At 34.1% G+C, this 15013-nt stretch overlaps 1 protein-coding gene across 1 annotated transcript; it reads right to left on the bottom strand.

Annotated features, from left to right (window-relative positions):
* Positions 1 to 591: 591 nt before the first annotated feature.
* On the bottom strand, positions 592 to 1554 carry LOC118896753 (olfactory receptor 13C8-like). Its single transcript, XM_036855036.1, is given in 1 exon segment — positions 592 to 1554. A coding segment is annotated over 1 exon segment (963 nt).
* Positions 1555 to 15013: the final 13459 nt, after the last annotated feature.

The following is a 15013-nucleotide window of genomic DNA, read 5'->3' as shown; positions in this document are numbered from 1 at the left end:
GACTGACAAGAGATTAGTCTCCCAAAATTACAAACAGCTCATGTGGCTTTAATATTATTGAAACAAACAACCCAATCAAAAAAATGGGCAGAAGACCTAAATAGACATTTCCCCAAAGAAGACATACAGATGGCCAAGAGGCACATGAAAAGATGTTCAACATCACTAATTATTAGAGAAATGCAAATCAAAACTACAATGAGATATCACCTCACACCAGTCAGAATGGTTATCATCAAAAAATCCACAATCAGTACATGCTGGAGAGAGTGTGGAGAGAAGGGAACCCTCCTACACTGTTGGTGGGAAGGTAAATTGGTGCAGCTACTATGGAGGACAGTATGGAGGTTCCTTAAAAAACTAAAAATAGAGCTACCATATGATCCTGCAATCCCAACACTGGGCATATACCCTGAGAAAAACATGGTCAGAAGGGATACATGCACCCCAGTGTTCACTGCAGCACTGTTTACAAGACCTTATAGTTTGGAATGACACGTGGTGAATTTGTTTTCACATGGTAATTTTCTCTATTTGAATTTTGTGTCTGTAGCAGCTTTGAATACTGAGTCTCATAGTGTAAATCAGTACTCATATTCCATCAGAGAAGTTTTTCCTACCCAGCATGCTCTTCACAGCAGCCTTTATATCCTTATTCCTCAGAGTGTAGATGAGAAGATTGAGCATGGGGGTCATCACTCCATAGAAGAGGGAGATGAAGGCCTCAATGATGTCTTGATTATCTGTACCAGCAGAGCTTTTAGACTTGGGCTTTGCATACATGAAGAAGTAGGTTCCATAGAATATAATCACCACTGTGAGGTGGGCTGAACAGGTGGAAAAGGCCTTACGTTTTCCTTCCGTGGAAGGGATCCTTAGAATAGCGGCAACAATAAAAAAGTAAGAGATGGAAATTACTAGCAATGGAATAACTAGAACAATCAGATTTGAGCCTCCCATGCTGATCACATTAATTGAAATATCAGCACAGGTCAATTTTAGGATAGCCAGAATTTCACAGGCAAAATGATTAATGACACTGTTAGCAAAGAATGGTAATTGCTTTGCAAGAGATGTCTGCACCACTGAGTCAACAATCCCAGCGACCCAGGATCCAGCCGCCATGGGCACATAAGCACCTTTGCTCATGATGACAAGGTATCTCAGTGGGTAGCAGATGGCCACATAGCAGTCAAGTGCCATCATGCCTAGAAGCAGACACACTGTAGGCCTCATGGCAAAAGAGAGAAACATTTGTACCATGCATCCAGAGAAGGAAACCCTTTTCCTTACTGTCAGAAATCTGTCAAGAATTAATGGGACAGAGGAGCTTGTGTATCAGATGTCCAGAAAGGAAAGATTACAGAGGAAGAAATACAAGGGTGTGTGCAAATGAGAATCATAGATGATTACAGAGATAAGGACTCCATTTCCTAGCAGGATCATCAGGTACATCCACAGAACTAGCACAAAGAAAACTGTCTGGAGCTTTGGGTGGGCAGAAAGCCCAACCAGGACAAGTTCTGTCAACGTGGAATCATTGATCTTTCCCATATTGCATGTATCCTTTCTCCAACAGCACTCTATGGATGATAGAACAGATATTAGTTAATACAGTGTCTGCAAGAGCTCCTCTTTCAATAATCATATTCTTTGTTACTATAGTTCTGTGTTTGGATGCAACAGCATAACTCTGGGACAAATTTCTTACTGTAAACCCAGGCCACTAGAACAGGAATCCTAACCTGATTTTCTCAGGGTTAAGAGAGAACACATTTGATTATAGGATGTTTGGGTCCCAAACCAGTTTATTGCCGTTTCTACTTGTTCTACCTGTTAACACATTGACTGCAAATCAGTGATCTATAGTCTGGGTGCAGCAGGCAGATACGCTTTGTTTGGCAGTGATTCCTGCACTGTGTTTTAAATTTGAATTACGTTTTAAAAATGAACATTTTAGAAGTAGGAGATATGGCATAAAATCTATTTTCAGCTTGTCTTCAAAAAATTATAATATTTGAAAACATTGGACCGGTTTCCATTATGGAGCTCAGTTATAACTGACCCACTGGGTTTGAAGCATGTTCTCCATTCTACCAGAGAACCCTCCTCTCTCTCTTCTTTGCTTGTCACTGGAGATGACTATTAGTTGCCAGTTAGCATGTTATTCTCAGTTGATCTCAATTCTTTATATTAGCTGATAGGATTTTATATGTATTTGAATTCTTGACCCACGGCTGCAGGGCCAACTTATCCACTAGGTACAGTAGGATCCTATGAAAATGTTTTGATTTTTTAAAGACATTCAAATTAAATAATGAATTTTAATGTTTTAACACATAATATTAGTATATTTATTTTTATACCAATATAGATGTAAGATGTAACTTTTAATATTATTTCATGGGAGAAAGGGCCCATGAATGCAAAAATGTCTAGGGCCCATCAAAGTCATAATGCAGTCCTGTGTGGCTGAGTCTCTTTTTAGATCTCAGTATGGTCCTCTGGTGGTATAAGTAGTCATTGCATCTTGCCTCATTGAGGGCAGTAGCCACACTGAAGGGGCATGTCATTGTATTAGTCCAGTATCTAACTACCTCAGTATGATGAGGAATTGTGTGTTCAAATAAATGTTTTTTTTTAAAATAGAAATGAATTGAAAGTATTTAGAAAGCCAGTTTTATTGTGAATAGAGTTGTATTATTGTGTATTGTATGCGCCACATAATTTATTTTTACCTTATGCAAGAACTATCATTTAAGGAATCAACTGTAGTTAACAGTGCTTTTATTCAAAATACATACATTTAACTAAGCCAGTGACATGCAACTATCATTTTTTTCACAAATAAAATTTATAAGAAGCATAATATACAAAACGAACAAAAAAGAGTTTCTGTGGTTGAAGTTATACTGGTTTGGAGGGAAGGAAAAAGCACTATCCCTTTAGTATCTTACCCTTCCTCCTCCAATTTGATTTTTATAGGATTCCAAGGGGAATAGTTTGAAAACTACCAATGCAATAAGTAACAAGTAATATTAATAATCTGCATTTTAAATATTTTTATTAGCAACAGCAATTATAAAATAATAATATATGTATTGATTACTTTATTCCAGTTACATTTCTAAATGCTTGTATTCATAACAATCCAAGGAAGTGAGGACTATTATCGTATGACATATGGGTTATCCTTCCTTAAATATTTGGTGAACATCAGCAGTAAATCATGATATCAGTGGACTAAAGAAAATCAAAAGCAATTATTTCAAGATATGTTGGAAACAAATTTGGTGAAGATCAATTCATAATTTTTATATAACCTATTTGAAGTTCACAAACAGGAGGTAACTTCCTAATCTTGAAAGGAAACTTTCAATACCAATATACCAAAAATCTATAGGAAATTACTATTTACTAATAATTAATTGAGACAGTTTATACATTCTTATTAAGATCTGGATTAAGATAAGGATGCCTACTTTTACAGCTACTAGTTAACATAGACTTAGTAGTCCTGGTCAAAATCATAAGACAAGAAAAAGGCAGAAATAACAATAAAAAAAGATTTAAAAATTTATAAGACCTGATGAAAAAATTAGTAAGACATGTAGATATAAGATCAATGGAAAAATCAGTAGTTCTTTTTATATTAGTAATCAATGATTAGCAAACATAATAGAAATAAATATAATAAAAATAACAAAGTATAAAACATCTGAGTTTCATCCTAACAAAGCATGTACAAGACCTTTACAGAAACCATTTAAAAATTAGAATAAACAGCATATCAAAATATGAGTAATTCAAAGGTATAATATGTTAAGAGATGGGATAAAAATATAAGGCTGCCATTTTTTCCCCAAATTAGTCTATACATTCAGTTAAATACATTCAAAATTTTAGATGGATTTTTTTTTGAGAAATATGGTTAACTGTTCTAAAACTTATATGGAGGAATAAAATTGTACAACTTGCACACAATTTTTTAAAAGAAAAGTAGGGGGCAAATCCATATTTGAAACGTACAACAAAGCCACTGTAATAAAAATATTATAATAATGCCTCAGGGACATTTAAATATTGCAATAGAAAAGAGATCTCATATATAGACACATGCTTATATGGGAATTTGAAATATCATAAAACTGTCACCCTAAACTAATGGGGAAGTGATAGCTTAGTAGGTCATGTTAGGAAAATGTCTTTGTATATGAAAAATCTAGAATTTGATCTTTGGATTATCATACATACAGTTGGGAACCAGATATATTAACAATTTACATGTGAAAATTATTAAATTAATAAAAGAAACAATATAGAAAATATTGGGAACTTAGAGGAAAAAAACTTTTAAAACATAAAGGCTTAAACTAATAGAAAATTGGTCAAAGGATATGAATCAGTGATTCATAGAAAGGTTTTCCTAAGTGGCTGACAAATACATGGAGAGATTCTAACACTTAGAAAATCTGAAAAATGCTCATTAAATGTTCAAAGTCAGAAAAATTATCATTAAGATAGCCATAAAATATTCATTTTCTTTAGAAAGTAGATATCAAATGTTGGCAAGTATGTGGGGAGGTAGAACTCTGATGGGAGTGTACACTGACATACTGGAAAAGTCTCTGGCTGTATTAAAATTGGGTGGGACCCAGTGATTCCAGTCCTGGGAATATGTCTCAGGTAAGTTCTTGCCCAGGACTGTAAGGGGACAAGCATGAGGATGCCCATCATTGCATTGTTTGTGGCAAAAGGAGGTTGGAGGCAACCTTGACATCCATCATCAGAGGAATGGTTCTACCACACATGAGTAAGCATTATGGAACAGTTTGCAGATGTGAGGAGCAAATGAACTAGATGTCCATATAGCAACATAAATAGATCCCTGAAAAAGTGTTGAAAAAAGTAGGCAATGTTGTGATTTATAGCACAGTAAAATTTATATGCAAATTTAAATCCATTATTTTACAAGGGTACATGCATTTTTAGGGAGAAAGCAAAAACATAGTTGTGGGTTGGGAGGAAATGTTAGTGGAATCAGTGATTATGGGAAAATATACGTGGCTTTTTAAGGATTGAGGAAAATAATGTACAGAGGAATAGAAAATAAAATACAGAGGAGCATGATTAACTAAAGCCTAAGTATAAAAGGAAACAGACAAAAACACATATAAAATCAGAGAGAGCAATATAAGGCATATGCTAATGAAGGAGCTCTGATCAGAAATGTAGTTTAATAGAAGAGACTATCATAAATGTAAAAGAAAAGGAAAATTGAGTTCTCATACCATAAAAACAACACATAATGGATTGGAAGAAAAAAATGAAGGCACTTAAAAGAAAAAAAAATAGGTTAGCGCTGAGTTAGACAAGGCATTTTTTAAAAAATAGAGTTTTTAATCTAGTTAAAGAAAAAAAAATCAGTCGTAAAGTGGTTGCTTAACATGGAGAATGAAAGGGACTCTGGGAACTTCCTTTCATTCAATGCTCATCCAACAGATTTTAAGTCAAGTATAACCTTGGAGAGGTTATACTTAATGTAGAGATTGATGAATCTGGCATTCCTTTTAGCCTGATTCCAGTAAATATGCTATTCATATAAGTAATCCCCTTGATCTGACCTAGTTTTCCCCTTCTGATGAGAAGCAGACATCCAGGTCACCTGTATAGAAGGAAAGAATGGACTGAGCAAAGGAATGAAGTGGCTCTTCCACTTTGGCCTATGTTTCTCATTGTAAAGGATGGCACTCTGCTTCATAGTAGTATCTGTGAGCTAGTGTGAATCAACCTTTGTGAACGAGATCTAGCTTCTTGTTTTAACAAATCAGCTTTGAGTCTTGTAGGGCTAAGGAACAGAATGTGGACCTTGGTTAAAAAACAGCAGCAACAACAACAGCAAAACACACAGTATTGCTGTCTGGTGAGGTCTGTTGGCAGGAAGCCCGACAGCTTCTCTTGGGGGAAGCCTCTGAATCACTGCACATGTTTTATTCAAACTCTAAGAGTAAGTACAATCAGACTTCAAAGAAGGGGAGATCCTGTGAGAGAGGGCTAAGGCAATATTTCATTGCATCAATTGAGTTTGACCTTGCTTAGCTGAGGAGGAATAGTCTTAGGTAATGGGCTGAAACCAAAATGCATCAGTGGTGCTTCTGGACAAGAAAACAATGTACATGGGTGCAATAGACAGAACAAGAAAGAAAAAGAGGAACAAAGATTTGCCAGTTTGTGAGGTATATTAAGTGGAGTATTCAGGAATTATAATTTATTCTCCAGGCGACTTGGAACCTTTCGAATTTTGACCGAGGGAGTATAGAAGATGAAAACTCAGAAAAAAGGTTAATATAGAGGCATTCTTCAGGGTCATGTGCTTTTCTCACCAATATGGAACTGTGACCTGTGCTTGGTGGGTCTGTAAACATTGTTTTTCAGGACAATCATTGGCTCCTCCTCTAGGTTGTAGAGAACCTGAATCAAAATTCACCTTTGTATGGAACTAGACAAATAGTAGTTCATTTTAGGTCAAATTTGGTATCAAAAAGTTTTAATTCCCTTGGCAAAAACACAGTCCTCCCATTTCCTGTGGATTCTCAGCTCAGTCCTGTAGCAATCTGTGAAAATTAAAGTGAATCCAACCAACATCAGTCTGAAGTGACACTAAAGCTCTGTTGGGTCCTTTGCAGCTAAGTCTTAACTGATTGCTTTAGTTATTAAAGTAACCAAAGTAATAATAACTGCTTCATTCTGCCTGGGTTTTTCAGTTTTGTTTTGTTTTGTTTTGTTTTCACTTCCAAGAACGAAGGGGACTTCAACAGATACCCAAAGAAAAAGAAAAACATCTCCATTTATAAGTTGAAAAATTGATGCCCTGGGGGCCATAGGAACCTAACCCTTCTACTATTCCTGCTTTTTTTTAAATTTTTTTTTATATCTTTTACCCCCTACTCCTAGAATACTTCTCTTCTAGAAGTAGTGAGTTTATGGAGGTATTGCTCACTGGGTGAAAAAGAACATGTTCATTTTGTGGTCAGTTTTCCTCCATATGCCCTAGGATATGTTGAACATTATAAGCAATAGTAGTCAAATGTACATGAGCTTAAAAAAATCTGGCTACATCTCTTAAGAGCTCTGTGACATTATGCTCACATTTTTAAGCTTTTCTCAGCAACTGTGGGCTCACCTATATAATGGAGCAGCCTGTTCTGAATTTAACTGTTATCACATATACTAAGTTTATGGCTTAGATTAGGAACTTAAAACACATTTGACTCTTACTGGGGTCATAATTAGTTGTAATTAAAAGAGTATGAGGCCCAAAATTACATTCTTAAGAAACCTAATTTCAAATTCTAGATCTTTCTCTTGCTAGGGAAGTGAGGGCTGCACTACTTTTCAGAGTCTAGGTTTACTCATCTGTAAAGTTACCAATAGCTTCTTCATAGATCCCATGAATGAATCCAATGATATCATACGATGAAAGTGCTTTGCAAGTGAAATGCAATATCCAAATGCTTGTTCATTAATTCATTCAACATATATATGGCAATGGCTTAATGTGTGCCAGGCAATATAATTAGGGATGGTGGTGAGCAAATGAAGTCATTACAACATTTATTTTTCTCAAGACCAAAGGATATTTCTTTATACAAATATTTTAGTATATTTGTTAAACAACTTTCATATGACTTTACAATTTGAAGCTTACAAGGAATTTTCCCAAGCTACTGCCTTATCATTTTAGAAACAAGGAAAGCAATTCTGCAAGAAGGTAAATTACTTGCTCAGTGTTCTGTGCCTAATTAATTGTGTGTAGGAAGCAAGTGTTGACTGGCTCTAAAGCTCACACTCTTTCCAAAACGCTGTGTTATCTCAGACAGGAAAAGTTGTGCTGTTAATCTTACTGGTTTTAATGGCAATTGGAGAGAGGCTAAATTAAGTAATCTTGGAATCCAAACAGAATGACAGATGTATGGAGAACGGGACAGCCACAAATTTGTTCCACTAAGCTGAATTTCTCCTACAAATTATATCACTTGGCACAATGTAGGAATAGATGGAATAGATGCTCTTTTTTTTCTGGAACATTTCTGTCATACAAAGTTAGTAGATTAATCCAGGTCACAGATAATCAAGAGATAAAGGGCCTATGGTGGATTTTTGCTTCTACATAATTTATTCTCTGGAGTCAAAGCTTACTCTGGAACTCAGGGGCACTAGGATAAAGAGGGACTGATTACAGTGATCCTGGCCCAAGGAGCTTCCTGAAAGGGTTCATGGAAGAGGTGGTTTGTGTTTATTCGTATTTAGAGGGTTAGATATAGGAATCATATTTTTGTCTTAATTAATTTGAATTCAACAATTATTTTGAGTATAATCATTTAGGTGATATGGTATCTCAGCTACGTTTAAAAACGTTTTAAAAATATATTTTTTATTACAGTGGTCATAGCAACTGCTGATGATGGTCAAATGATTGCATTGCAATTCCATACATTTGGGACAGAATTAATTTTTTCAGCAGATTATAGGTCCAATAATAGCATTCAAATTGTTTAGATACTAAAGAAAATAACAACATGTCTGTTTTGCAATAATTTCTCTAAGATCACCAATTAAAGGAATCTAATGCTCTCATTCTATCTGCTCTGGGGAGAGGAGAAGAGGCAGAATAAATGTTTCTGAAGAGGCAGATGTAGCAAAGAGCACTGAATTTTATTTTAGAGTGCCTAGATTTGAAACTGAAAGATTTGGAACTTCTTTTTTTCTCTTCTTTAAATGAAGCCAATTCCTACCTAAGATCTTTATTGTGAAAATTACCCAGTAAGGGTCTAAAATATAACACGAAGCTTTATGACACTAAATAATGAAAACTTGACAAATGAGAAAATAAATATATCCAGTTAAAGCATATAAAATTGATATCTTACCCTTAATTTGAAAAACCACATTTACAACAGAAGAATATGGAACATTATGACATTTATGTAACTCTGAGCCTGAGGAATGATTTCCTTTCCTTGATTTGAGATCAATATTCTTTTGCTTTACAGCCTCAAGAAATGCTTTCCATTTTATGTAATAATTTTCAGGATAAAGAGAGGGGATATTAGTGAGCATTGGATAACAAGTAAGGTGCTGTAATTATTTTCTTCAAGTTTTGACTTATCATTAGTTTATTCCTCAGGTAAAACTGATAGATGAATCTATTTAAAATATTCTGTCTCTCAGGTCCAGAGTTTCTAGTTCAATCTCAGTAAAGAAATATGTAAGATAACCCAGAGATTCTTGGGGCCTTTGGGTTTATCTAACTGCTCCTCTACATTTTGAGGTCCAGAAATGTCCTCCAAAAGACCAACCATTAGCATAGCAAGGCAGTTTAAATGCATTTTGGGGCAAGCCAGGGAGGGGTCCAATATTTGCAACAAACTAAAATTAGGAATGTAAACATGGAGGATTATAAACTTTCCAACACCCCAGGGGGAATGTAGTTAGACCCAATTATATAATTGGTATGTTCCTTTTGTAATACGACTCAAACATGAAACATATATCGCTTTCTACCTTCTCACAACATTTGAAGGTTTAAGACCCAAACAGAAAAAAGTCTTTAATAAGTATTGCTGTTTTTTGGGGGAAATTATCTGAAAACTTTCCACAATTAATTGTGTAAATTGCCTTCATTTGCATAGTGCTTTCAAATATCTAATGTGTTTCTCAGAATACTACCATGAGTTAGTACAGTTATTACTATTACACAAATTTAGAGCCTCAGACTTTGAAAGTTGAAATATTTTGCTGAAGTTTGTCCAGCCAGTATATGAGAAGGTAAAAATGATCTCAAATTCAGCTTTTGTGACTCTTGCCGCTGCAATCTATTTGCAGCACTGCCCCATCTTGCACTGATAAGAGCCTGAAATGAGCTGTTAGAATTTTGCATCCCCACCCTGCAATGGATGCAGGAAAGTTAGGTTAGAAGGATGTAAACAATTGAAAATGACAAATGTCAATAAAAAATTAAAACTGAACTTTATTTTCCCTCTAGGTCCAAGTCAGAGTTGAAGCATATGGAACAGAATGTAACCTTTTATGAAAAACAATTCCTCTTTGACTTTAATAACAAAGATTTGCACTCAAACTCAACCTTTGCTCCCGAAATGAATCCTCCTTTCTCAATAACTTTCTGTTAAAGCTTTTTCAGATAAGCCTGCTTTTTCAAATTGGTAATTTCTTCTTAACCTACGTATTTTTTCTAAATTTAATTCACTCTAAATGCTATAATTTATGCTGCACAGGCATCTGACATTTAATACCAGAGAATAATAAATAATACTAATTGAATTGGGAGCAAGGAGCATTTTTCTATGCACTTTTCATGTATTTCACATATCTGATCCTTATTACAATCTTATGAGATATATGCTATTATTATCTTCATTTTAACAGTTGAGTAACTGAGGAACAAAAAGATATTATCATTGCCTGTGAGGTGTGTGTGTGTGTGTGTGTGTGTGTGTGTATATATATATATATATATATATCACATATATATCTATGCAACAAGTTTCTCTAAAGGGACTGAAAAATACTTAGGGCAGAAAACTTTCTATTTTACTTTTCTATATCACAGCACTATCTGATGATGTGTCTTGAGAATGGTGGACACTCAGAGTATATACCTGTAAACAGATGGACAATTTTTCATTTAGTTCCTCAGATGCTGTCTATAGTTTGTATATTATGAAGTTATATGTTGCTTTACTATTTATAGTTATTGCTTGCAGTAGTAATTTCTACTAAAAGACCACCACAGGAATAAAGGATGTTGAGAGGAGGCAGGACTTGAGTCCTCTTTCCCGAACATCTTTCTCTCTGTTCAACCTGAAAAACTCAAAATCTATATATTTTATGTGCTAGTCTGCATTTTTATTGACATATAATTGACATGTAACATTGTGTAAGCTTGAGTATGTTGATTTGATACACTTATATATTGTAATAGCAATACCACTTAGCATTAGCTAACACCTTCATCACATCACATAATTAGTTTTTTTGGTGGTAAGACATTTAAGATGTAGTCTTTTAGAAACTTTCAAGTATATAAGAAAATATTGTTAACTATAAACACAATGCTGTGTATTAGATTCCCAGAATGTGTTCATCTTCTAACTGTAAGTTTATATGCTTTGACCAACATCTCCCCAGTTCCCTCATTCCATAGCCTCTGGTAACCACCTTTCTACTTTCTGTTTCTATGAGTTCAGCAATTTTAGATTCCACATGTAAATGATATCAGACTGTATTTGGTTTTCTCTGCCTGATATCTCACTTACCATAATGCTCTCAAGGTCTATCCATGTTGTCCCAAATGGCAGAATTTCCTTCTTTCTCATGGCTGGATATTATTCCATTTTCTATATGTACCACATCTTCTTTATCTGTTCACCCCTTGACAGACACTTAGGTTGTTACCATATCTCGGCTATTGTGAATAATGCTGTAATAAACATGCAAGTACAGATATCTTTTTGATATCTTGCTTACATTTTCTTTGGAGGTGTACCAAGGAGTGGGATTGCTGGATCATATGGTAGTTTTATTTTTAATTTTTTAAGGGATCTTCATACTGTTTTCCTGGCGGCTGAAGCAATTTATATTTCCACCAGCAGTGCACACACAGGCCTTTCTTTTTCTCCACATCTAACACTTGTTCTCTCTTGTCTTTTTGATGGCAGCCATTCTGACCGGTGTGAGGTGCTATCTGATTTTGGTTTTGATTTGCATTTCCCTGATGATTAATGATGCTGAGCATCTTTTCGTGTACCTGTTGTCCAGTTGTATGTCTTCCTTGGAAAATATCAATTCAGTTCTTCTGCCCATTTTTTAATTGGACTGTTTACTTTTTGTTATTGAGTTGTATGACTTCTTTATATATTTTGGATAATAACCACTTATCTGATATATTGTTTGCATGTATTTTCTCCCATTACGTAGGTTGTATTTTATTTTGTTATTTCTTTTGCTGTGGGGAAGCTTTTTTGTTTGATGTAGTCCCACTTGTTCATTTTTGTTTTTGTTGCTTGTGCTTTTGGTGTCATATGCAAAATATCATTGCCAAGACCAATGTCACAGAAATTTTTCCCTATGTTTTCTTCTAAGAGTTTTATAATTTCAGGTATTATGTTTAAGTCTTTAATTTATTTCAAGTTAAGTTTGTGAGTGGTGTAAGATTGTGGTACAATTTCATTTTACTGCATATGGTTATCCAGTTTTCCCAGCACAATTTATTGAATAGAGTATACTTTCCTTATTGAGTATTCTTGGCTCCCTTGTCAAATATTTTTTGACTGTATATGTGGGGGTTTATTTCTGGGCTCTCTATTCTATACTATTGGTCTATGTGTCTATTTTTATGCCAGTACCATACTCTTTTGATTACTATAGTTTTGTAGTATAGTTTGAAATTGGGAAGTGTGATGCCTTCAGCTTTGTTATTCTTTCTCAGGATTCCTCTGTGTGTGGTCTTTTGCAGTTTCATACAGATTTCATGATTTTTTTCTACTTCTGTGAAAAATGCAATTAGAATTTTTATAGGGATTGCATTGAATCTATAAATGACTTGGGTAGTATGGATATTTTAACAATGTTAATTCTTCTGATACATGAACTTGGAATATCTTTCCAGTTGTATCTTCTTCAATTTCTTTGATTTCATCAAGGTCTTCTAGTTTCACTTTCCTGGTTAAATTAATTCCTAAGTATCAATATTTTATTGTTTTTGATGATACTGTAAATGGGATTGTTTCACTTATTTCTTTTTCAGATATTTTATTTTTAGTGTATAGAAATGCAACTGATTTCTGAATGTTGATTTTATATCATACAATCTTACAGAATTCATTGCTTAGTTCAGTTTTCTGGTTCAGTCTTTAAGATTTTTTTGTATATAGGATGATATCATCTGCAAATAGAGATAATTTTACTTCTTCCTTTTCAATTTGGATCTATTTCTTTACTTGCCTGATTGATCTAGATAGGAATTCCAGTACTGTGTTGAATAAGAGTGGCAAGAGTGGGTAGCCTTGACTTGTTCCTGATCCTAGTTGAAACACTTTCCACCTTTAACCATTGAATATGATATCAGTTATGGTTCTGTCATGTATGGCCTTTATTAAGTTGAGATATGTTCCTCTATACCCAATTTATTGATGATTTTTTAATCATGAGAAGATGTTGTATCTTGTCAGATTCTCTTTTCTGCTTCTATTGAGATTATCGTGTGATTTTGATCTTTTATTCTGTTAATGTGGTGTATTGCATTTATTGATTTATATATGTTGAACCATCTTTGCATCCCAGTGATAAATCCCACTTGATCATGGCATATGATCCTAATGTGCTGTTGAACTTGGTTTGCTAATATTTGGTTGAGAATTTTTGCATCTATATTCACCAGGGATATTGGTCGGTAGTGTTTTTTTTTTTTTTTCTTGCGGTGTCCTTATCTGGCTTTGGTGTGAGGGTAATGTTGGCCTCCTAAAATAAGTTTGGGAATTCTCCTTCTTTAATTTTTTGGATGAATTTGAGAAGGATTGATATTAATTCTTTAAATGTTTTGTAGAATTTACCAGTAAAACCATCTGGTCCTGGGTCTGTCTTAGTTGTGAGGTTTATAATATTGATTTAATTTTCTTACTCATTATTGGTCTGTTCAGATTTCCCATTCTTTATGATTCAGTCTTGGTAAGATATTTATTTCTAGGAATTCATCAATTACTTCTATGTATTTATTTGCTATCATTTGTAATGTCTCTTCTTTTATTTCTGATTTTATGTATTTGAGTCTTCTCTCTTTTTTTCTTGGTTAGCCTAGCTAAAGGTTTTATCAATTTTATCTTTTCAAAAATCCACCTCTTAGTTTGTCAATCTTTTCTCTTGTTTTTCTGGTCTTTATTTCATTTATTTACACTCTGTTCTATGTGTTCCTTCCTACTGCTAACTTTGGGCTTAATTTATTCTTTTTCTCGTTCCTTGCAGTTAAAGTTAGGTTATTTAAGAACTCTTTTTTCCCTTAATATATGCATTTATCACTATATACTTCTCTTTAAGAACTGCTTCTGCAGTACTTTATAGGTTTTGGTACATTGTGTTTCTATTTTCATTTATTTCAATATATTTTTACTTCCCTTTTGATTTTTTTCTTTGACACTTTGGTTACTCATGAGTGTGTTGTTTTGTTTCCACATGTTTGTAAATTACCCAGGTTTCCTCTTGTTGATTTCTAATTTCATACCATTGGGGTATGAAAAAAAGATACTTGGTACCTTGGTATCTTTAAATATGCCAATAATTGTCTTGTAGCTTGTGATCGAGTTGTTTTGTGATCTATCCTGGAGAATGTTCCATGTGCACTTGAGAAGAATGCATATTCTGCTGCTCTTGGATAGAATGTTCTCTATATGTCTGTTAGGTCCATTTAGTTGAAAGTATGATTTAAATCTAACTTTCAATATTAATTTTCCATGTGTATGATCTATCCATTGCTGAAAGTGGGATATTGAAGCCCCCTACTATTTTTGTGCTACTCTCTATTTCTCCCATCAGATCTGTTAGAATTTACTTAATATATTTAGGTGTTTTTGATGTAGGGTGCATATATATAATTGTTATATTTTCTTGATGAGTCCACTCCTTTATCATTATATAATGACCTTCTTTGTCTCCCATGACAGTTTCTGTTCTAAAGTCTATTTTATCTGATATAAGAATAGATGCCCCCAACCTTTTTTGGTTTGTATTTGCATGGAACATATTTTGCCATCCCTTTAGTTTCAGTTCACATGTGTCCTTAAAGCTGAAGTGAGTCTCTTGTGGGCAACATATTTTTGGGTGTTTTTTTTTTTTTTTTTTAATTCATCCAGCCACCCTGGCCTTTTGATTGGAGATTTCAATCCATTTATTTAGAGTAATCTTTGATATGTAAGGACTTACTAATACCATTTTATTAATT

Source organism: Balaenoptera musculus, chromosome 6 (genome assembly GCF_009873245.2).
Source record: "Balaenoptera musculus isolate JJ_BM4_2016_0621 chromosome 6, mBalMus1.pri.v3, whole genome shotgun sequence".
NCBI lineage: Eukaryota > Metazoa > Chordata > Mammalia > Artiodactyla > Balaenopteridae > Balaenoptera > Balaenoptera musculus.
Note: the sequence above shows the minus strand (reverse complement) of the source record. Positions and strands in the feature narration are given on the sequence as shown.